This window comes from Octodon degus, unplaced genomic scaffold, assembly GCF_000260255.1.
Source record: "Octodon degus isolate 3935 unplaced genomic scaffold, OctDeg1.0 scaffold00037, whole genome shotgun sequence".
Taxonomy (NCBI): Eukaryota; Metazoa; Chordata; class Mammalia; order Rodentia; family Octodontidae; genus Octodon; species Octodon degus.
In genome coordinates this window covers 7,331,787-7,355,827 of record NW_004524613.1, presented here as the reverse complement: position 1 = coordinate 7,355,827, position 24,041 = coordinate 7,331,787, and the positions used below count along the sequence as shown (strand labels likewise).

The following is a 24,041-nucleotide window of genomic DNA, read 5'->3' as shown; positions in this document are numbered from 1 at the left end:
GCTTGCCAGGGAAGCGCTTATTCCACTGAGCCATCTCCCCAGCCCCAAAAGTTTCTTTTTTTTTTTCCTGCGGAACTGGGGATTGAACTCAGACCCTTGCAATTGCCCGGGAAGTACTTATTCTACTGAGCTATCTTCCCGGCCCCTCAAGTCTAGGCTTAGTCCTTTTTGATATAACTCCAGTTATAGTTTGGATCCTATGGTTGTGGGCCAATTAAAGTGGATTACTATTGTTTGTTTAAATACTTTCTCTAGAAAGAAATCATTTGAGAGAGGGTTCAAAGTAAAATATCCCAACAATGGAATGTATATACTCCTGTCTGAAAGTGTGGATACATTACTTTTATAAAATTGATGTTTTCCCAGAGAAAGAAAATTGGAATATAAAAATGTACACATTCCTTGCAGAATACAGAGTTTAGTTTAGTTCTGATACAGATAGAATGATAGCAAGTGCTTATCTGCATCACGCTTGAATATGCATAATCTTTGGGCTATATAGGAGGAGAAAACAGGCTCAGCTGGGCAGTGACAGATACTCCTCATTCCACACTTGAGGCTGAGGTTGGAGGATCATGAGATTAAGGCCAGTTTGGACAATTTGGCAAGTCCATGTATCCAAAAAAAATGAATTCAGGCCCTTCTTTTTTTCTTTCTAGCACCCAGGAATCTCTGCCTCTCTCCTTTCTGGTCCATCTTCTTATTCATGGCTTCTGATGTTCTAGAGACCAGGGAGAGTTCAGTCAGAGTCTAGCAACAGGCTGATAGGAGCCTAGGAGGTGAGAACTGTAAAGTGAGAAATCTAGAATTGCCCAGTTTGCCTAGAGGCGACAGACATCTCTGGGCATTCTTAGGAGACAAAGTAGAATACTTACAAAACTGAAATTATCACTAAGTGGAAAGATATCCCTTGGCCTTGCTGTCATCCACGAGCACAGCTGTGTCATGGAGGTGGACCGAAGCCTTCCATTCAGGGCTTCCTTTGAGTCTCTTTCTTGCCCTGGAAAAATCTTTATCAATTGAGGGTTAAGAGGGGGCTGGGGAGATGGTTCAGTGGAATAAGTGCTTCCCTGGCACGCTAAACAGCCTGAGTTCAATCCCTGCTTCCACAAAAAAAATTTTTAAAAATTGAGGGTTAAGAGGTTAATACCAGCCAAGCCCACAACTTAAATCTAAAGATTCATCTTTATTTTCTTTACTCATCAAATATATGTTCTTTTCAATAATGAAAAAATAATTAAAAATACCATTTTCTGTCTCTCTTTTGTTTTTTTATTGTCCTAAGTGCCATCATTGCTGAATAGCTCCTATGAAGTGAACAGCAGTTACAGTGTGGATACAGGAGGAATGAGGGAAGGGAAATACTCCAGGCGATATCCTCACAGTTGATAAGAAAGGAGAAAAGAGCCTAATGAGCCAGAGAAGCAGTAAGCCAGCAGACTTCTGACTTCTATTCTCTTAGCTACTTCAGGGCTGCTCCTCTCAGACTGATTAGAAGTTTGGAATTAGAACTGGACAGATATTGTAGCTTTTCTGTAATTAAGATGTATTGCTATAAGAAATAGCAGCATTGGACTGGGGGCATCCCTCAGTAGCAGTCTTGCATGCCCTTCACGTGCTAGACTCTAGGTTTAATCCCTGCTACCAAACAAATAATAAATAGCACTGTTTTGTAACTAATCAAAAACAAAGTCAGAAAAACATAAAAATAAAGGTTCTCTGTAACCCTATCTAAGGATAAACATTTTTATTTCCAGTTTTTACTTTCTTATTCTGGTTATCAAGATTGTATATTCAAGACCGGACATGGTGTCACATGCTTATAATCCCAGCACTTGGGAGGCTGCAGACAGGAGTATCACTATGAGTCCGATCTACATAGTGAGACCCTGTAGACCCTGTACCAAATACCTAACAAAAAAAGTGTATATTCATAGCTGAATATTTGGTAAGCATAGAGAATTATAAAGCAGCTAGAGATTTTGGGCTAGGGAGATAGGTCAGTGGCTTAAGCACTTCCCTGGCAAGCACCTCAAGTTTGATCTTTGGTACTATGGGAGAAAAAAAAGTAGCTAGAGAAAATTCATAGTTCCATAAACAGAGTCAGCCATGTTAGCATGTTAGAATTGATACATGTGTATAGTTTTAAACTTTTTACTAAAGCTGGGCATTGTGTTTCACACCTGTTATGCCAGCACTTGGGTAGGCTAAGGCCAAGAGGATTACTTAGAGTTTGAGGCCACCCTGGGCTACAAAAGGTATTCAAGACCAGCCTGAACTGCATAGTGAAACCCTATCTCAAAAAGACAAAAAATAAAATATGTATTAAAATCCATTGTTTTATTTAGAAAGCTATTTTAGGAGATACATATTTTGTGTTCCCTTTTCTGATTTAATATTAGGTTGTAGTCTTATTTTTCCCTGTCATTTAAAAACATAAAAATATTTAATGAGTGACTGTTTCATCATACAGCCATACCATGTCTTAACTGTCCCATTTTTTTTGAAATTTTTCTTATTTTTTCTTCCTCCCCTCTCACTGGGAATTGAACCCAGGGCCTTCACACTGAGCTGCATTGCCACCTTCTTTAAAGTTTGATTTGGTTTGAGACTGAATCTTGCTCAGTTGTCCAGGTTGCGTTCTTGATTCTCAGTCTTCCTGCCTCAGGCTCCTAGAGTGCTGGGATTGCCGTCATGTGCCACCACACCTGGTTAGGAAATTAGATTTCTTATTATACATCAATTCACTGAATATGTCAGTGCATAACTTTTATCTACTCTATTTTTTTCCATAGATGGCCCTTGGAAGAAGCATTTTTTTTTTTTTTTTTGAAGAAGTATCATTAAGGCTTTTGATTTATCTTGTCAGATTGCCTTCCACTTCCACTTGAATGCTATAATGGACTTTAAAAGCTGCTGTCTGACAGGATATATCATTTCCATAAAAGTGTCTGATAATGGATAATGTTCTTGGTCCTAGAGTAGTCCAGGCATGGCCAGAGGCAGAATAAATTCCATACTGATTCCATGCTGACTGTTCAGCTGCAGTTGTTCTGTAGAGGATGGATTTATAGATCCCAAACGTGAGGGCTGGTCTTCCATAGTGCATTTCAGATACATGGCTGCCACCTCAGAGGGATTGATTGATTGATTGATTGATTGATTTTTTTTTTTTTTTTTTTGAACTGGGGATTGAACTCAGGCCCTTGCGCTTGTCAGAGAAGTGCTTATTCTACTGAGTCATCTCCCCAGTCCTTGATTGATTGATTGATTGATTGATTAGTTGATTTTTGGGTTTTTTTGTATTTTAGGGAACGGTCTACAGGGTGTTCAGGGTCTCACTACTAGATCGGAATCATAATGATTCACCTGTTTACAGCCTCCCAAGAGCTGGGATTACAGGCATGCGCCACCATGCCCAGTCTTAGTTGCTGTCTCAGTGTGCCCCTGGGGTGGGGCGTGCACAGCAGGTCCAGGAATCAAAGCCCTAGGCACTTTAATCTGCGAGCTATTTGGCTGGCCCTTTTTAGAGGAATTTAAAGAGCTTTCAACCTTACAGTTTTAGAAAGTAAGAGTGAAGAAAATGGATATCCTGAAAGTTCCTCCAGCAGAGAAGAGATATTTGGGAGAGAGCAAGGGCCCAATCACTTACCTGTTCAATGCGAGGGACCTGAATCAATCTCGGGCTCTCCCTGGGCCTTCAAAATAGGGCCAGGTTGGCAAAATAGGGCCTCAAGCCACCCTTCAGCCACAAGTCCCATAGCTCCTCCTTACGTGGCGCTCTCCCCCCAGAACTGAAGGTATTGGTGACCTGACCCCAACTTCTGCTTTGTGCTTTTTATTTCTCATTGATGGCCTTTGTTTACAGTTCTTCTCTTAAGACTTGCTCCCTTTTTCTGAAACAAAAAACACTAAAGTCTTACTATGTAAGTTCATGCAGGACTTGAACTTACGATCCTCCTACCATGGCCTACAGAATTCTGAGATTGCAGGTGTGCTTGGCCATGCCAAGCTGGTTTTTTTCTTTCTCCTCAGCTTCCTCCTCCTTCCGTGTGTGTATGTGTGTGTGTGTGTGTGTGTGTGTGTGTAGGGGGGGTAATTTTATTATATTCTATGGATATAAGAGACTTGTTCTCAGTTGGGAAAAAACATAACCTCATATCAAAAGCTTTCCTTATTTTTCACCCTCCCTAACTTCTGTTCCCTTTTTCCGTGTAACCAGGGGGTCAATTTTTGCAATAGGCTCTGTCATATCACATTGCTAATGGCTGTCCACTGCCCAGAGCTCACATCCTTGCATCTTAGGAGTCTCACTGTAAAAAATCTGCCTTAACTCTAGGGGAAGCCCAGGGGAGAAAGGACTCTCATTGGCTTAGCAGGGCTCACTTGTGTGTGTATGGGCCACCACACACCACCAAACATTCACTGGCCTAAGAGTGTTCCGAGATGAATAATCACTCACTCTTTCTTCTTACTGCTAACTGAGGCCATGTGAAGAAAGTACTAGAGTTAGTTTTAAAAGAGGAAAAGACATTATCAGTTAACATATTGAGCACAGAGTTTTCAAGTGAAGAGTGTGATTTGTAAGCAGGCTGGAGTTGTACAAGGTGAAAAGTAGAAACAGATAAAAATGACTGAATAGGGGCTGGGGAAATGGCTCAGTGGAATAAGTGCTTCCCTGGCAAGCACAAGAACCTGAGTTCAATCCCCAGTTCTGAAAAAAAAAAAAAAAGACTGAGGACGTAAGATGTAAGCACAAGACGGGAGAAAGTTGAGACTAGGTACAGGGAAAATATAGAGCCTTAAGATAAATGTGATCTTCTGGTAGGCTAAAAGCTGAGTAAATATGAGGCTGGGCATGATGGCGCAAGCATGTAATCCCAGCATTTGGGAGGCTGAAAACAGGAGGCTGTATGAGTCCAATCTGTGTAGTGAGACCCTGTATTAAATACAAGGGCCTGAGTTCAACCCTTGGTTCTGCAAAAAAAAAAAAAAAAAAAAAAAAAAAACACATTAAAAAGTGAGTATTTAGTGGATACTTTTACTACGAGATTAAATGAGGTTATGTTAATGAACTTCTAGACTGGGCAAAGTATTACTAGTATTACCAGTAATATTGATATTATATCAAAAATTTCTACACATTGACCTGAGGGTGTAGCTCAGTGCTTAGCTGAGCACAAGGTCTTGAATTTGATCTCCAAACTTAAAAAATAAAATTTTTTTAATATAATATTGAAAAGTAGGGGCTGGTGAGATGGCTCAGTGGTCTAAAGCACCTACTTAGAACAAGCTTAACAAAGCAGAGGGACCACGGTTCGATCCCCCAGCACCACATGCCAGCCAGCCCTGCCCCCTGGTGGGCTGAGCTGGCCACACATACATACACACACACAAATAAATAAATAAATAAATTTAAAAAAAAAAAAAAAGAAAAGAAAAGTAGTGCTGGGTATGGTAGCACATACATATAATCCCAGCACTCAAGAGACTGAGTCAGGAGAATCACTTAAGGTTTGAGGCCAGCCTGGGCCTGGGCTACATAATAAACTCAAGGCCCGCCCGAATTACACAGTGAGATCTTGTATTTAAAAGAAAAAATAAATAAATAAATTTTTTAAATTATATATATATATATATATATATATATATATATATATATATATATATATGTATATGGGAGATAGGTTAGCAGTCTAAGCACCTGCCTGGCAAGTGCAAGGACCCAGGTTCGATCCCCAATACCACATGCTGTGCAGGCCCCTTGCCGAGCCTGAGCTAGCTCACCAAGAGTGGTGGCGCATGCCTGTAATCCCAGCACTGGGGAGGCTGAGATGGGAGGATCACTACACAATCCGAGTTGTCCGAGAGCTTGACCAAATAAATAAATATTTTTAAAAGATATATAGATATAGATACAGATATATTCAGAACTGTACCGTAGATTCATGCTATAGTCTTCCCATTATTAAAACAGTGATTTTATTGTATTTTTATTTTTATTGGGTTTTTTTTTGTACCAGGGATCACTCGGGACCTTGTGCTTGTTGGGCAGGTAGGTGCTCATGCCTCTGAGTTATTCCTTGGCAGTAAAATTTCATATTAGTAAAATTTTTTATATTTCCTAATCTGTTATCTTACAAATTTACCTGAATTATTTCAGATTGGCCGGTGAAGGGTAGTAATAGCCACAAAGTGATAACTTAATAGAATGTAGAGAAACTTGTGTGACAACTCAGAATGTGTTGCGCTTCTCACAGCACAGCTGAAGGGGAGAGCACGCAGGAAAATAGTAAAAGCTGTTTCTTAACAAATAATTCTAAACTTTCTATCCTGCAGTACTGGGGCTGGGCCACTGGGTCTTACACTGGCCCAAGCCCTTTTTACTTTTGGTTTTCTCTTAGGACAGGGTCTAGTTGTGGAGCCCTGACTGGCCCCAACATCTTGGTGATCAACTTTCTACCTCCCAAGTCCTGGGATTACAGGCATGCACCACTAAACTCTGAAAAAACTTTAAAAACTAATTAAGACTCTACATCTTTCATTGAGAAGACGAGGCAGTTCAGGATAGAGCAGTATGTGAAGGACCTGTATGATTTCAGGATCATTTTATAAGCATGGAGAATAAAGGAATCATGTCCTTGGAGGTGGTACCCCAAGCTAGTGAGGTGCCACATGGGGCTGTGCCCTCTGGGACACATTCTCATTGTGGGGTCACATTCTGGAATGTTGGGCTAGGAATGCTGAACACGGAGGAGGAGCCAGTAGAACAGATGGTAGCTGCCCAAAGCAGGAAGATGACAGCAGCGCGCTTGCTCCCTGTAAGGGCGTGAGCTTTGAGCCAGCCTGAGCTTCCTTACCTCATTTCCAGGGGGAGTTTGGTTCAAGCTATTCATACACATCTATTCAGGATGTGTACATCAATCCTTAGGGTGAGTACCTCCTCGTGCCTCAGAAGCTCACTGTTCCCCCACACCAACACATGCGTGCATGCACAGAGTCACTAACTGCCTGGCCCTGGGGAGGTCCTGTGGTTAAGGGCATGGCATAAACTCCTGTGTCCTTCAGCTCTCAGGGGCACAGCTAAGTCCAAGCTAGAACCTTTAAGCAGGACTGCCGCAAAGGTTTCGGTGTGACAAAGGAGAGCTCTGGCCGCTGGTTGTCAGAGTAACAAGATGGAGCTTGCATTCTCCAGAATCATCCCTTTCTGTGGCATGGACTACTTCTCCCCTTCTCCCTGTTCATTGTCAAGAAACAGACCTGAGAAACAGGGAAGCCATCTTGAGTTTTCTTTCAGAATCTCTCCTCCCAGAAGGAAACCGAGTCTAAAGTTAGCGTCTATTCCTTTTCCCAACATGTCATACTTTATGTATATGTGTATATTCAATCTGTAGTGTTGCTTTTAAAAATATGTGATAATCATATACATAGCTGGGATATAGCTCAATAGCACAGCACCCACCTGGCAAGCTCAAGGTCCTGAATTCGATTCCCAGTACCAAAAAAAAAAAAAAAACCACACAACTTTCTGCATATTGCTCCTATTGTATGTTCAGACTTTCTGTGTTAATACTTACACTCCTAGTCTCATTTGAATCTGTATTATATGAATAAATCATAATTTTTTAATAAATCAATTTATGTCAGTTTCCCTATTGATGAATATTTTTGTGTTTGGGGGGCTATTTTCTAACTTGCTTACAACTAAGCAAGGTTGTAGTATACATCTATATCCATGCCTTTGTGTGTGTACACAGCCATAGTTGAAAACTTCTTTAGATTATAACTAAAGGTTAAATTTCTGTAGGATAGGATTTGTTTTCTCATTTTTTATTTTTCAATTTTTTTATTTTTTTTATTTGTTTATGTGTGTGTGGCCAGCTCAGCCCACCAGGGGGCGGGGCCGGCTGGCATGTGGTGTTGGGGGATTGAACCGCGGTCCCTGTGCTTTGCTTAGCTTGTTCTAAGTAGGTGCTTTAGACCACTGAGCCATCTCACCAGCCCCTTTCTCATTTTTTAGAGAGAGGGTCTTGCTATGTAGTCTAAGCTGGTCTTGAACTCACTGTGGAGCCCAGGCTACCCCAAACTAGATCCTCCTGCCTCAGTCTCCCAAGTGCTGAGATTACAAGTGCACACCACTACCCCTGGCTCTTTTTTTCCAGCAGTACTGGGAGTTAAGCCCAGGACCCTTCATACATACTATGCAAATACTGTACCACTGAGTTATACCCCCAGCCAGATAAGCACTTAATAATTTAACTAGACATTACCAGATTGTTTGCTGAAATAGTTGTTGCAGTTTATATACCTACCAAGGGAATGTGTGAATTCTTACTTTTTTATTCTTGTAAAATAGCATCTCATTGAATTTAATTTGTATTTTCCTGCCTGTTTACTGATCTTTATACCATTCTTAGTTTTTTATTAGAGCACTCTATTTTTTCAAAATACCACAAGCAAGTATTATGGGTTGTTTGTTTATTCTTTGCCTCCCTGTGTAGAGCACAAATCTGTAAAAACAGGAATCATTTCTCTCTCGTTTGCTGTTTTACACTCAAAGCTTAGTCCAGGGTCTAGCATATAGTAGGGATTTAGTATATGGAAATTTATTGAATGAACATGGTGGGAAGGGATTCCCTCAGTAAGTCTGGTATTAATTACAGGACATTCAATGCACTAATAACAATTTATATTCCTCTTAGCCCTATGTTTTATGTCATAGCTGTTCACAGATTCTGCCCTTTCTTTGTTCAAGCCTTTGAACTGAGAATAACAGAAATATGAGATCACACATGGCTTGATTTGATAGGGATATCTGTCGGTAACAGTCTGTGCCTATGATTTGAAATATACTGATGTCTAATTAGCCTGAGATTGTCTTCTGTGTCCCATATCAAAGGAATAGCCAAAGCTTTGATGAGATTCGTTATTAGATAGAAAATTAAATTAGAAGCATTTTGCCTTTATTGAGATTCTTATTGACAGAATTAATCTAGTCTTATCTAATGTATTATCCTTATGAGCAGTAATTCATGAGGATAAATAATTTTTAATTTTTGAGAAATATAAAAGTTGGAGAGAAGTAGACCAGATCTCAGCTAACTTTTCTGCAATCTCTTTTCTATCTCATCCCTCAGTGCTGTGCCAGTCCTGGCAGCACTGATCACAGCTTTTTCTGTCCTTGTTCAGTTCCTCAGCTCTGCTTTGACTACATCTCAAACTTTACTTCATTGCCAAACCAGGCGTGGTGGCACACACCTATGATCTCGGCACTCGAGGCTGAGGCAGGAAGACTGCCTCAAGTTTCAGGTCCGCCAGGACTACATAGTGAGTTCAAGGCCAGTTTGAACTGTATAGCAAGACCCTATCTTTAAAAAAAAAAAAAAAGCAAAAAACCTTAACTGAAATTCTTTGAAGTATAGGGAATAAATCCACTCAAATTAGCTTGAACCACAGTCAACCCAGGACTGTCTCAGAACCTAAAGTACATATACAGCTAGAACCAGAAGTTAGAGTACTTCTCTCTTCAATGGAAGAACCAAACTAAGGACGGAATCTCTTAAACCCAATTACAGATTCCTAGGGGAGGCTGCTGTCCTACATGGCCAGGTGCTTTCCTGTGTTCTACAAATATGGCAGGCAGGAGCTTCTGTAATATGTGGGCAATACAGAATGACAGAGCCCAGGAAAGGAGGAAGGAGTCTTAAGTACACATCCACAGGTGTCTGCTCAAATTATCTGTAGCTGAACATGTGCTCAGAAGCTTTGAAACCTCTTTTACCAATGGTTTCTTTTATCTTGTTTCATTACCTTTTCTTCTTCCAAGTATTATTTGGCTCTTATCCAACTTGCTGATCTCATAGCCAACTGCAAATGTATTCTTCCCCCCCCCCAAAGTATTCGTAATTCTCTGTCTGTCTGTCTGTCTGTCTGTCTGTCTTGCTACACGGCTCAGACTGATGATCCTCCTGCCTCAGCCTCCCCAATACTGGGATTACATGCATGCACCACCATGCCTGGTTTCAGTGACCAGCACAGTGTGGGCTGGCACAGTGTGTAGTACTGGGGATTAAACCCGGGTCTTCGCACTTGCCAGGCAGGCACTTAGACTACTGAGCTATCTTCCTAGCCTCAAATGTACTCTTAACAGATCCCTGCCTTCCTGGACTCCTAAGTGAGCTTTCAGCTTGGCAGGGTGTATTTTCCTCTTGATCTGTTTATTTATATGTTTATTATCTATCAGGAAAAAATAGAAACTGTGAATATTATGTATAATATGCTTATAGTTCATTAATATGTCCTGCCTGCCCCTGTGAGTGAAAAATGGCAATGAAACAGATACTATGAACTTTAGCAACCTGGAACGTTCATTCTGCCTTTGCTGAGACCTTATACTCTCTTGCAGGAACATGATATAGAAACAACTCATGGTATGGTCCATGTCACTATAAGAGGCTTACCGAAGGGAAACAGACCAGTTATCTTAACGTATCATGACATTGGACTCAATCGTATGTATTTGATTTTCCACCTTCTCAGTTTATCATAATGCTTACTTGTATGTCAAAATATATAGGTAGCATTTACTAGAGCAGAGATTTTCCCCTCTCTATCTTTATCTTTCTTCCTTATTGCTACATTTACTAACCTCAGGGTTAAAGTTCTTGGCAAATGTAGAGGGGAGTGTGTTGGACAATAGTGGAATTACATCTTTTGTGTCATAAATACTAAAGGACAGCAAATTGTATAATGAACTGATTAAGAAAGTAGAGCTGAAGTCATTTTTTTTTAAATTGTGAACTTTGGCTTTTTTTTTTTTTAATGTTTCAAGTTAGCAAATCCAGAGTTGAGCTTAACTTTGTTGTGAGCACTTCAGTGAATTAGAGAAAATATTCTTTCTGAACCCTCTCATCAGTAACTTTTTTTTTTTTTTTATGAGCAGAATATATTTATTGAGGGAAAGAAAGCTCCTGTCCAAGAGAGGGACAAGAGGGGGGCCCGAGCAGGTTGTTGCCCCTCTCGTCAGTAACTTTAAGTGGATAGTACAGGAATAGCATCCCTAATCTAAAATTTCAAAATCCAAAATGATCTAAAATCTGAAATAGTTTGAAAAATATAGTGCCCCCAAGTGGAAAATTCCATAACTAACCTCGTGTGACAGGTCACAGTCAACACTAAAGGAATGAAAAATATTGAATACAATTATCTTCAGGCTGTGTGCACTGGGCGTATATGGAACACAAGTGAAATACCCCTAAGATACCTTATTGCATAATACGTATGATCCAAAGCTCAAAAATACTTCTGATCCCAAGCACTTTGCGGAAGAGATCCATGACCAGTAGAAAAGTATTGAGCTTTAACCATAGAGTTTGAATATTTTTTCACCCTACTCTGGCTTTACAGAGTTAGGAATTTTGTAGCCAGCTTACCATGGAAAGTGATTAAGCTCTAAGGGTAAAAACTGAAGCAGCAGCCCCTTCTAACACTTTGACAGTTTCAACAAGAGACAAACTCCCAGGTGACAAGTGTAAGCTTCTCAGAATATTCACTGTAGCCATGTGCATGGAGTGTAGTCAGTGTCTCTTTGTTAGGTACAGATAGAAAGTACACGAGAAATGATAGCAGTGTGGATAGCAGATTATTTTGTACAACACCATAAAACCAATAAACATATATGAAGTAGTTTCCACTTTGGAGACACTGCGTGGAATTAAGAATTAGTTGTTTCCTGGCCATTCAGAGATCTCTTATTCAGCCTGTAGGGCAACTTGGATGAGACTGTTCCTTCAGATACCTCACTTTAGTGGAGTGGTGATTAAAAGAAAGTGAAAAGAAAAACGGCATGGCACTGGCTGAGGAGATGAAAACTGGAGAGCCTGGAGCTCACAGGTGTTTTTGTCTTACAGATAAATCCTGTTTCAACACATTCTTCAACTTTGAGGATATGCAGGAGATCACTCAGCACTTTGCTGTGTGTCATGTGGATGCCCCAGGCCAGCAAGAAGGAGCACCTTCTTTCCCAACTGGGTAAGGCCACAGGCAAGGTCCTGTAGGAGACCAGGCGTGCAGGAAAGCATGAGTGGCCTCGACTGGGGGCCGTCCATACGCTTCCTCCCCACTTACCATGGCAGTCATAGAGATATGCCGTGGTCATTTCCAGGCTACCCAACGCCTCTTTTGAGCCTTTGGTAAGAGGAACTATGTCTCGAAGATTGGGAATTGTGGGTACTTTCTAATTGAGGAGGTGTCTTTCTGAATTTCAGGTACCAGTACCCTACAATGGATGAGCTGGCTGAAATGCTGCCTCCTGTTCTCACCCACCTAAGGTAGATTCATTCTGTGGTCCTTCCTTTTGCTTTCCTTCATGGCGCTAATGATCAAACTCAGGACCCTGGGCAAGCATTCCACTCCATTGAACTCCCCCACCAGCCCATTACTTTTTGAAAAAAAAAAAAAAAAATTACTGTATTTCTGTTCCAGTGGAAAAATGAGCAAAATAGAATGTTTATTAACCTCACGGAACCTGGTAGAAGGGTGGGGAAGGAATGATGAACAAATAAGCAACTGATAATCACAATAAGGCACCATAAAAGAAGTAGGGCTGGAAGTATTGCTCTGGTGGAACTGCTTAACATGATCCCGGATTCAGTTCCCATACAGCAAGGAATCAGTGACGCTTTTGTGATAGGGAAAATGGCTGGGTCTTTAATAACAAGGCCAGCTAAGAAGTGTCTGTTTAGGATGGTATCATGTAGGTGGAGACTTGGAAGATACAGGGAACAACCTAGACAGAGTCAGGACAAATAAAGATTCCAGGCTGAAATAAAAACAAGTGGAAGAGAGGGATGAGTGAAATTTGAGAAACAGACAAGGGCCAGATTGCATCAGTCTAATAAATCAGATAAGAACTTGTAGTCATACTATGTATAAAGAGAAGATACTGGAGGATTTCAATCAGAGGAGTGATACACAGTTTACTTGTGCTACCAGGGATCAAACTTGGGACCATACACTTGCCAGGCAGATGCATATGTTGCTGAGCTATCTCTCTGGCTCTATAATTTACTTTTAAGATAAGAACCTTAGGGGCTGGGGAGATAACTCAGAGGCATAAGCACTTGCCTGGCAAGCACAAGGTCCTGAATTATTCTTTATGTAATAGTTTGGAGAGTAGTAAGAGGAAAAATGCAAAAAAACTAGTGGACCTGTTAGAGTAGACCTCCCAAGACGCAATGGCTGCTGTCAGGGATGGATTTAAGTGATGTTAATAAATAAAAATATTCTAGTGATAGACTTCACAGCATTTTCTGGTGGGTTGGATACCGAAGTGAAAAACAGATACTGAAGTGACTCCCAGACTTCAGTCATACTTCATGTAATCATTAAAGAGAACTTGAATATAGTTGCTTATATACTCATTTATATATGTGGGACTAAGGCTTAGAAAGTTAAAAAAAGAAAAAGAAAAAAAAAGCTTGCCAAACTTTTAGCTTCTTAGAAGGCTAAGGTGGGAGATCACTTGAGCCCAGAAGTTTAAGACCATCTTGACAACATAGTGAGCCCCCCTCTAAAAAATAAACTTTTTCAAATCCTTGAGTCTAGTAAATATCAGCCAGAATATGAAACCAGGTGTATTCTTTTTGTTGTGCAACACTACCTCAAGTGAGCTGGACCCTGTCAATTGTTGGACTTTTCCTATTCACAGTCTGAAGAGCATCATTGGGATTGGAGTTGGAGCTGGTGCTTACATCCTCAGCAGATTTGCAGTAAGTGCGTGGAGGATTAATTTCACCCTTGGAGTGCTGCTTGGGTCACTGCTGTTATTGCTGTGTTAAATGACTAGGCCCTCTTTTAGGGCTTACATTAAGTTTTTGTGTTGATTGTGTTGCTTCAGGTGCAGTTTTATATAAAGCCTTGTCTTTGTACAGCCTCTGAAACACCACAAGTGAGGACAGTACTGTCTGCAAAAAGTTCTAGATGTAGCTTATAATGGGATTTTGTGCAGCCATTAAAACTAAGTTTAAGAAGAACTTGTAATTAAACGTAATTTGCATACACTGTAATGTAAGAAAAAAGTTCAAATATAGATAGATTCATATAAAGTTCATCAGGGATAGGAAAGACAGGAAATGTACCTAAATATAATAAGAGTTGGGCATGGTGGCACATGCCTGTAATTTCAACTACTAGGGAATTTGAGGCAGGAGAATGTTAAATCACGGTGAGTCTGGACAACTTAAACAGGACCCTTTCTCAAAATAAAAAATGGAAAGTGCTGGGAATGTAGCTCAGTGCACCCCATGTCCAATCCTCAGTAGCATAAAATAAAGCAAAATAAGCCAGGTGTGGTAGTGCATACCTGTAATCCCAGCACTCAGGAGGCTGACTCAGGAGCATTGCTGTGAGTTCAAGGCCAGCTTGGTTACACAGTGAGATACTGTCTCATGAAAAAATTAACTAGTTTATAAAATTTTTAATGAGCCAGATGAGTAGGCTCATGCCTGTAATCCCAGAATTCAGAGGCTGAAGCAGGAGGATCATTGGGAGTTCAAGACCAGCCTGGGCTACAAAGTGAGCTCAAGGACATCCTAAACTGATAGTGAGACTGTCTCAAAAAAAAAAAAAAAAGTTTTAAAATAGATGTGTGATAAAATAAAGTGAGATTTGATCCCGACTGCTTTTTATAATTTCTCTGTCGAACTCTACACTAAGCCTAGTCAGAGACAAGAAAGAAGCTGTAAAGTTTTGAGTTTATGTGGAAATTTCCCACTTTTTGAAAAGCCTCCTTGGTGACAGGAAAGTCTTACAGTCTTTTAGGATGGCATTACCTATTTAGATGGTTTTAGGGGGGAAAAAACTGTAAAAGCCCTTGTTAGGAACAAAGACAAATGAATGTGAAGCAGCCCATCTTAAGCTTGAGCCACCACTGTGCTAAATGAAAATGATCAACTGCAGTATGCCCTCCTCTGCTACAAAAGAAACTTGTCTTCCTTATAAATGTGTGCAAGGCAAGATCATTTTATAGCAATCTGAAAAACTGGTTTCCAGATGCTAAGTCAGATTTCAAGAGCTATTTTCTATATATTCTTCTTAGCACCTCTCCTAGTCTTTCCGATATGAGACATGGAGGTTTGTATAAATCAGCCAGCCATGTGTGTTATAACTGTGGAATGTAACTTAACTTTTTTTTTTTTTTTTTTTTTTTGGTATGCATTTGGTACAGGGTCTCACTATGCAGCTCGGACTCATAGTGATCCTCCTGTTTTCAACTTTCCCAGTGCTGGGATTACAGCCATGTGCCACCACACCGGGTCTCCATGGCTGGCTCAGTGCTCCATGTGGTGCCAGGGATTGAACCCTGGTTCCTATGCTTGCCTAAGCTGGTGCTTAGTCCACGGAGCTATCTCACCAGCCCAAGTGTAAATTTCATACTCTTATCTGTCTGTCTCCTTCAGCTCAATCATCCAGAGCTCGTGGAAGGCCTTGTACTCATTAACATTGACCCATGCGCTAAAGGTTGGATTGACTGGGCAGCTTCCAAAGTAAGTACCGTGTGAAGTGTCCATTGGCCAGTCTCTGTACTTTTTATTGAGGTATATACATGGTTAATAGCAAAAAAAAAAATTAAATGTAGAGCTTGGTGAATGTTAACTTACGTAATCACTACCCTATCAGTCTGTTGATTTGTTTCCAACACTCCAAAGGGTTTTCTTGTGCCTCTTCTTAGTAATCCTTCTTCCTGGATATAACTCTTGTCTTCTATCACCATAGATTAGTCTTATCTGTTCTTCAACTTCATGTAGAGTCAGAATATTTGAGTGTGGCCTCTTGCATTTGTTATTGTGACTGATACTCATTCATGTTGTGTGGTGTAACAGTTTGTTGGGGGTTTTTGTTGTTGTTTTTTAGGTTTTTTTGAGACAGGGTCTCATCATGTAGTTCAGGCTGGCCTTGAACTCACTGTGTAGTCCAGGCCAACCTGGCCATCCTCCTACCTTAGCCCCCAAGTCCTGGGATTACAGGCACGTGCCATCATGCCCGTCCAGTGGTTCTTTTTAATTGCTTTTTAATAGTCTATCTACAAAATACACTTTGTGGTTGGGCATGTTGGGACAACCTGTAATCCTCTCTTCTCAGTAGGCTGAGGAAGGAGAATTAACTTCCAGCCCAGCCTGGGCAACTTGGCAAGACTATGTTTCAAAATAAAATGGATTGGGGATGTATCTAAGTGTTCCCTTGGTTCAGTCCCCACTACCACATATAGATATAGATAGAGATAAATATACCAAGTGAGTTTGTTATTTGGTTGTGATATAGCTGTAATATACATTCTTTTGTCTTTCAGTGGACATACTTAGAATTGAAATTGCTGTAATTCCCTATGTCATAGGGCAGTTATATATATATTTAGTGTAGATATTGCCAGTTTTCCAAAACATTTGGCCGGTTTACACACCAGCAGCATATGCAAGTTTCAGCTTACATTCTCACCAGCATTTACTTTTTAACTTTTTTTGAGACAGAGTTTCACTATGTATTTCAGGCTGGCCTTGAACTCAGTTTGTAGCCCAGGCTGGCCTTAAACTCCCATTAGTCCTCCTGTCTCAGCCCACTGAGTGGTGGGATTACAGGCATGCACAACACTTGGCCTTTACTGACATTTCGTATTGTCAGTTCTTTACATTTTTGTAAAAGATGAGCAGTTTTACTTATAATATTAGTGTTTTTATGTGGCACATATCACCAATATAACTGTGTTGATTAAAGTAACTTTTGTACCATATTTCTTCTTGGTTGTTTGGCAGCACTGAGGATCAGACCCAGAACCTTAGGGCCCAGTGATGTAGCTCAGTGGCACAACACCTGCCTGGCGAATGCAAGGTTCTGAATTGGATTTCTAGTACCAAAAAAAAAATAGAGCCTTGCATATACCAGGCAAGTGCTTACCCACTGAGCTACAGGCCTAGCTCTGTACCATCTCTTTAATTTAATTTTATTTTATTTTATATTTTTGCGGAACCGGGGATTGAACTCAGGCCCTTGCACTTGCCAGGCAAGCACTTATTCTACTGAGCTAACTCCCCGGCCCCTATGCATGATCCTATCTCTTTAATTTTAATTATGCTTATAAAAGTAAATAATACTGGGTTTTAATTTGCATTTCCCTAAGCAGCAATGATACTGAGTATCTGTTCTTAAATATCTTCTTATGAGGTATTTGCTCAAGGCTTTTGCTTATTTCCTATTCTTGGTACCAGAAATCAAATTCAAGACCTTGTACTTGCCAGGCAGGGGTTTATGCCACTGAGCTGTCTCCCTGGCCTTTGCCTTTTTTGGCAGAACCAGGGATTGAACTCAGGCCCTTGCACTTGCCAAGGAAGCTCTTATTCCACTAGCCATCTCCCCGGCCCCCCCTTGCCTTTTTAAAATAATCTGCATGTAAGTCTTTTCCTAGGTTTATGTCAAATATCTTCTAGTTTGTAATTTTCATTTTTACTTTTTTTAACCCATTTAAGCCAAAGGTTGCAATATTTTGGATTTTTGTGTGAAATGCATGTTACCTAGAAGAATTCAGGAAACAAGAATTTGAAAACAAATATTTTATATTTCATTGCTATGTGCTGTTCTGAAAGTGGAACATGAGACATCAAAGAATTAATGGATAAATGGCTAAGAAACTCATCTGTACTACTGTTCCCAAAGGCGTCAGGTTTTCATTTCCTATCTGAAAAATGTAGAAATCCATACTCTAACATCCGTGCAAAGATAGGAAACTAAGAGTGTGTTAATGACTGTACAAATATGAACAAATGCAAAGCAGAAGACAGAATGCGTTATATTATGTCCCTTTGCGTTGAACTCACTTGTGCTAAAAATAATTCTCTATTTCTAGGTTGGAAAAAAGCTTGAAATATTTTCTTGCTAACACAAAATATGTGTTATTTTAATCTGTCAGAAATTTAGATTAAACCAGTGATTTTTTTTTTCACTGATATTTTCATAATGTAAGAAAGCGCTTTAAAAAAAAAAAAATGTCTGCCAGGGCCAGGGAGATGGCTCAGTAGAATAAGCGCTTCCCTGGCAAGCGCAGGGGTCTGAATTCAATCCCTGGTTCCACCAAAAAAAAAAAGCCTGCCTACTCCCACCCACCCCCTTTTTTTTTGCACCAGGGATCGAACTCTGGCCCTTACACTTGTCAGGTAGATGCTTATGCCACTGAGCTATCTCCCCAACCACCCCTCTCTTTTTGGACTAATGATTTGGCCAGGTATGGTGATACACTCTTGTAATCCCAGTGCTGGGGAGGCTGAGACAGGAGGATTGCCAGGAGTTCAAGGCCAACCTAGGCTATATGGCAAGACCCTGTCTCAAAAACCAAATAAACAACAAAACCCAAATGTAACAGCCAGGGTTTGTGGATACTGGGCAAACACCCTCCTCCTGAACTGTATTTCTAGTTGCACTGAGACTTGTGAACATCCTGCCTCAGCCTCTTGAGTACTCTCTAGGATCACAAGCATGCCTCTAAATCTTTTTTTGTTTACTGTTTGACTTATGCATTTATTTGTTTTTGGATTTTTTGAGATAGGGTGTCACTGTGTAGTGCAGGCCGGCTTTGAACTCCTGGTGATACTCCTGCCTCAGCCTCCCAAGTGCTGGGACTACAGATGTGCACCAACATCCCTAATGATTGTTGGATTATTTTTTCGCCTTGCTAGAGGTTGAATCCAGGGCCTTAAGCATGCTAGGCAAGAGACCTCCCCTACCTCCCCCCACCACCTTGTGTACGCATTCTACCACTGACCTGCCTTCCTAATAGTAGGCAAGCACTCTAAATACCTTTAAATTACTATGAGTTTTCTTGTATTTCTTTGAAAGGTTCTCTAAAATATCACCACAAGCACATCACATGGATCAGGAATATTTATTTACTCAAACCCATAAGATACAGTGATTTAGTATCTGAGCGACCTGTTTGAAAGATAGTGATAGAACAAGCATCTGCCTGGCAAGCACAAGGGCCTGAGTTCAATCCCTAGTAACACACACACACACACACAAAAAAAAGATTTAAATGTAGGACTATTGATTTTTTTTTTTACATTTATTTATGTGTGTGTGTGTGTGTGTGTGTGTGGCCAGCTCAGCCCACCAGGGGGCGGGGCAGGCTGGCATGTGGTGCTGGGGGATTGAACCGTGGTCCCTGTGCTTTGCTAAGCTTGTTCTAAGTAGGTGCTTTAGACCACTGAACCATCTCTCCAGCCCCAGACTATTGATTTTTTAAAGAACACCTATACAGTACTTATATACCAGGCACTATACCCTTGAAATCACATTGTTGCCCAGGCTGGCCTCCAACTCAAAGCAGTCCTCCTGCTTTAGCCCCCCAAGTGCTGAGATTATAGGCGTGTGGCACCATGCCCAGCCATAACCTTTTTATTTTTTTTTAATTTTTACATCTTTTTTGCTTTAGTTTTTTATCTTTTTACTTATTTATTTATTTCAGAACTGGGGATTGAACTCAGGCCCTTGGCGCTTGCCAGGCAAGTGCTTATTCTACTAAGCATCTCCCTGGCCCCATAAACTTTTTATATATATTTAAACTTTGCACTTGTCCCATAAAGAGATAAGTCATTTGCTTAAGGTTACATAGCTAGAAAGTCATAGAACCAAGACATTCCTTAAATCATTGTTTGTAAAACAAAAAGAAAGTTTAAGTGTCAGAGTACAAGGTAACAAAATTTTGATACAATTGTGGAAAAGAAAAACATACTATCAAAAATTTTGTTGGGGGCTAGGGAGATGGCTCAGTGGAAAAAGCGCTTCCCTGGCAAGCGTAAGGGCCTGAGTTCAATCCCTGGTTTCGTTAAAAAAAAAAAAATTGTTGGTTGGACAAGGTAGTGCACACCTGTGATCACTTGGAAGGCTGAGGCAGGAAGATCACCATGAGTTTGAGACCAGCTGGGGCAACATACTGAATTCAAGCCCAGCCTGAACTATGTAGCAAGAACCTGTCTGAAAAAAAGTTTTAAAAAAAAATTTATGTTGTAGCTGTGTTCAATGGCACATGCCCATTTTCTTAACTACTTAGATTGAAGCCTGAGGCAGAAGGATTGTAAGTTTGAGGCCAGCTTGGGCAGCTTATTAACATTGCCTTAGAGTAGCCAGGCATAGTGGCGCATGCTTGTAATCCCAGCACTCAGGAGTCTGAGGCAGGAGGATCATTGCAAGTTTGAGACAGCTTGGGCTACTAAGTGAGAGCAAGGCCACCCTGAATGACACCTTGTCTCAAAAAAACCAGAAAAAGAAAAAAGATTGTCTCAGGGGATAAAGCTCAATATCCTACACTCATTCCCTACTTAAATGCAGCAGTCTTCCTGCCTCAGCCTTCCAAGGGATGACAGGCGTGTGCCATCACATCTGGTCTGCTTTAGAAATTCTTTCACTGTGATTTGTGTAAAATTTGTTCTAAGTTCTGTCTGGTATGTTAGTGTATTAATACTTGCCTGGACACTCATTTAACATGTAACAACCTGATAAGATGTATATACAACTTCAGATTTACGAATACTTATGATGGCTTTGTTCTGTTTTTTGCAGTAGTAGGGATTGAACTCAGGGCCTTCACAAGTGACATTTCCGGCCCTTTTTACTTTTTAATTATTATTATTATTCTTATTTTTGTACAGGGTCTCACTGTGCAGCTAAGACTCACAGTGATCCTCCTGCTTTCAGCCTCCCCAATGCTGGGATTGCAGGCGTGTGCCACCACACCTGGATTCGTTACAGGCTTAGTGCGCCTAGGATTGGTGCCGGCGCAGCATGGGGTACCTGAGATCAAACTTTGGTCCCTGAACTTGCCTAAGCACCCACTTAGTCTGCTGAGCTATCTCATTGGCCCTCCAGCCCTTTTTAAAAATTATTTTATTTTTATTTTGAAACCAGGTCTTGCTAGGTTGAATTAGGTTTTCATTTATTTATTTATTTACTATTGACTTATTTTTTAAAAAAAATTTATGTATTTGGTACAGGGTTCTCACTACACAGCTTGGACTTGTAGTGATCCTCCTGTTTTCAGCCTCCCCAGCGCTGGGATTACAGGCATGTGCCAGCATGCCCGGACTCATAGGCTCAGCGTGCCCAAGGACGGGGCCAGTGCAGCATGTGGAGGGGGCTGAGCCTTGGCCCCTGCGCTTGTCTAAGCAGGTGCTTAGTCTGCTGAGCTATCTTGCTGGCCCTAGGTTTTTGGGGGTTTTTGTTTGTTTTTGCGGAACCAGGGATTGAACTCAGGCCCTTACACTTGCCAGGCACTTAATACTACTGAGCTATCTCCCCGGCCCCCTAGGTTTTTAATTCTGTGAGGGTTTGTTTGTTTGTTTGTTTGTTTGGCGGAACCGGGGATTGAACTCAGCCCCTTGCGCTTGCTAGGGAAGTGCTTATTCCACTGAGTCATCTCCCCGGCTCCTTTGTGTTTAATTTATAACTTATGGGTCCTTGGCAAGCCATATGAAGATGTAAGGATTTCATTTTCCTTCCACTTTCTGGGGCTGTAGGATTCTGCTCCGCCGTGCCCACGTGTGCTGCACCTCTTCTCCACTCCTCTCCCCAACTGCATGCTTCACCTCTGATCCCAGTGTAAGTGGGAATTCAGCAAGGAAGAAGCTTCAGGGGAATCAACAACGTAATTTTATTTGGAAATGTTCCCGAAAATAGTCTAACAGTCTGCAGATTCACAGATTGTTGCATTTATTAGACCATGAGATGCATCATTTTAAAGTGGAAAGAATTAGAAGAAAAGTGTTCAAATGTAAGAACATACTGCAAATATAGCCATTTCCTCCCACTCCCTGAAATAAAGATAGCAGAAACTTTTGGGGGGTGGCTAGGAGTGGTTGTAAGTTAATTTTTATCCTCTGTGTACTGTAAGTGCAGAACTATAGGCAGAAATGAAGCAGCAAATAGCTATGTGTTCTAACTCTCAATTACAAAACCCCCTCTGCCTTCTTTTCTTCTTCCTTCTCTTCTTCCTTTTGTGTTTTTAGACATCATCTTGCTCTGTGACCCAGAATGGCCTCAGATTCCTGAGCTCAAATAATCCTTTCACCTCAGGGTCCTGTGTAGCTGCGACTGTATAGGTGCATACTGCCTTGTCTAGCTCCAACTCGCTATTTCAAAGCAAGCTCTATAACCCTGGAAGAGAGACCACCACCACCACCTCTTCCTCCTCCTCCTCTTCCTCCTCCACCTCCTCCTCCTTCACCACCACCACCTCTTTGTTCTCCTCCCTTTTCTTTTTCTCATGTTTGTTTGAAACCATCTCTTGGGAATGTATAATGCTGAAATTTGGATTTTGTTTTGTTTATTTAGGGGGAACCACTTTAAGTAGACCCCTTGGTAAGTTTTTTACATATGCTACACCTTTAACACTGAAATTTTATCTTTTTAGCTCTCTGGCTTGACAACCAATGTTGTGGACATTATTTTGGCTCATCATTTTGGGCAGGTAAGTGCCTGTCAACCAGAAAAGCTGGGTATATTCTGTGTGCAAAACCTTATTATACCCAGGGAAAAAGAGTAGTCATTGTTTACCTAATCCTGGCAGATGATGCTTCCAGTGCAGTCAGAGCTGCATGTGGCCCTGCAAAGGCCAGTCTTAGGGGAGAGGCCTTAACTCAGGGCCACAAGACTATTGATTGACATTTGAGAAAAAACATCTCTCCCTACCTGACCCTTGTAAATGACATATGCCATCTGTTGATCTTTGATAATATCTTGCACCCCAGCAAACATCTTCACCGCCATTGGACTTTAGGGAAGGCTTTCCATAGTTATTTCAGAGGGAGAGAGCATCTATGAATTCAGTCCCCATGAACTGGTGCAGAAACTGAACCCTGCAGAGGAAGCGACAGTTGTTATATGGGTACTATAGTGCCTTGGTTCATGAACTTAATTTTTTCTACAACTCTAGTCACAGACTCTATAATTGTTGGAATGGAGGAGGGGACTCAATTAGTACTTGAGGGAGCCCAATCTGTTTTTCAAAAGAAGAAGTGAGTTAGGTGACCTGTGAAGGAGTGATGGAATGCATGAGCAATTAGGCCAGAGAGCCATGAAGTGCCTGGCCTGGAGCCAGAGCAGTATAAACAGGGGGATGGGCCCTCACGTGCAGTCTGTGTAGTTCTAAATATATCCAAAGGAAAGTGGTAGGTAGGGAGAAAATGAGCGTTTATCAGGTACTCATTACTTATGTGCAAGGAAGTCAAATACTTTTGATGAATGCTTTAGATCCACTAACTCTTGTTTTCTCCTAATGCTCTTAGCCTGAATTTGAGGACAAGGGCCAGAGATGCAGTGCAGTTTGCCCCTGCTATCCAAATAGTAACTGATAGATTGATATTTGAATGCAGGCCTAGGACTGAGGCTGTAGCTCCATGATAGGGCATTTGCATAGATGTGCAAAGACCTGGGTTCTGTCCCTAGCACTATGCAAAGAACAAGAAAGGCAAAGAAAGAAATCAGCATTAATTCAGGTCCAATTCCAAAGTCCACCGTCTTTTCTTCTCTTATTTTTTGTATTTTTATAAAAGTTAACATTCACATTTATTTTAGAATATAGAAGTTCAACAAGGCTTATTACAAAGAATGTGAAGCTTCCCCCATTATCTGCTTCCTAGAGGCAACCACTATTTTTTCAGTTCTTTTATGGTTTGTCTCCATAATTCTTTAATTGAGGTAATGTAATGCACAAATCATAAGTACCCATTAGCCCTACATACACATACCTCAAATAAGAATCTGTTACTGTTTCCTTTATAGATTATTTTTGGCTTCTTTGATTTGGTTTGGTTTTATTTTTGGTAGTGATAGTCATGAGGATTGAACATAGGGCTTTTGCATGACTTACAGCCCCAGCCTATTTTAGTTTTATTTTAATTTTTATAAAGAAAGGGCCTAGGTGGTTGTAGCTACTGGGTTCCATTCTAGTGCCACAGCAGTTCCAATGACACATGACTGACTGACACTCGTGTCTTTCAGTT

The 24,041-nt window shown here is 40.9% G+C and overlaps 1 protein-coding gene across 2 annotated transcripts in view; it reads left to right on the top strand.

Moving 5' to 3' along the window:
• Positions 1-24,041, top strand: part of Ndrg3 (NDRG family member 3) — an 82,830-nt gene that overhangs the window by 36,569 nt on the left and 22,220 nt on the right. For both annotated transcript variants that reach the window (XM_004630887.2, XM_004630886.2), the window contains 6 exons: positions 10,406-10,511; positions 11,910-12,030; positions 12,267-12,329; positions 13,709-13,769; positions 15,459-15,545; positions 22,451-22,507. In XM_004630887.2, the coding sequence (XP_004630944.1) occupies positions 10,406-10,511; positions 11,910-12,030; positions 12,267-12,329; positions 13,709-13,769; positions 15,459-15,545; positions 22,451-22,507 (495 nt within the window). The remainder of the gene's footprint in view (positions 1-10,405; positions 10,512-11,909; positions 12,031-12,266; positions 12,330-13,708; positions 13,770-15,458; positions 15,546-22,450; positions 22,508-24,041) is intronic.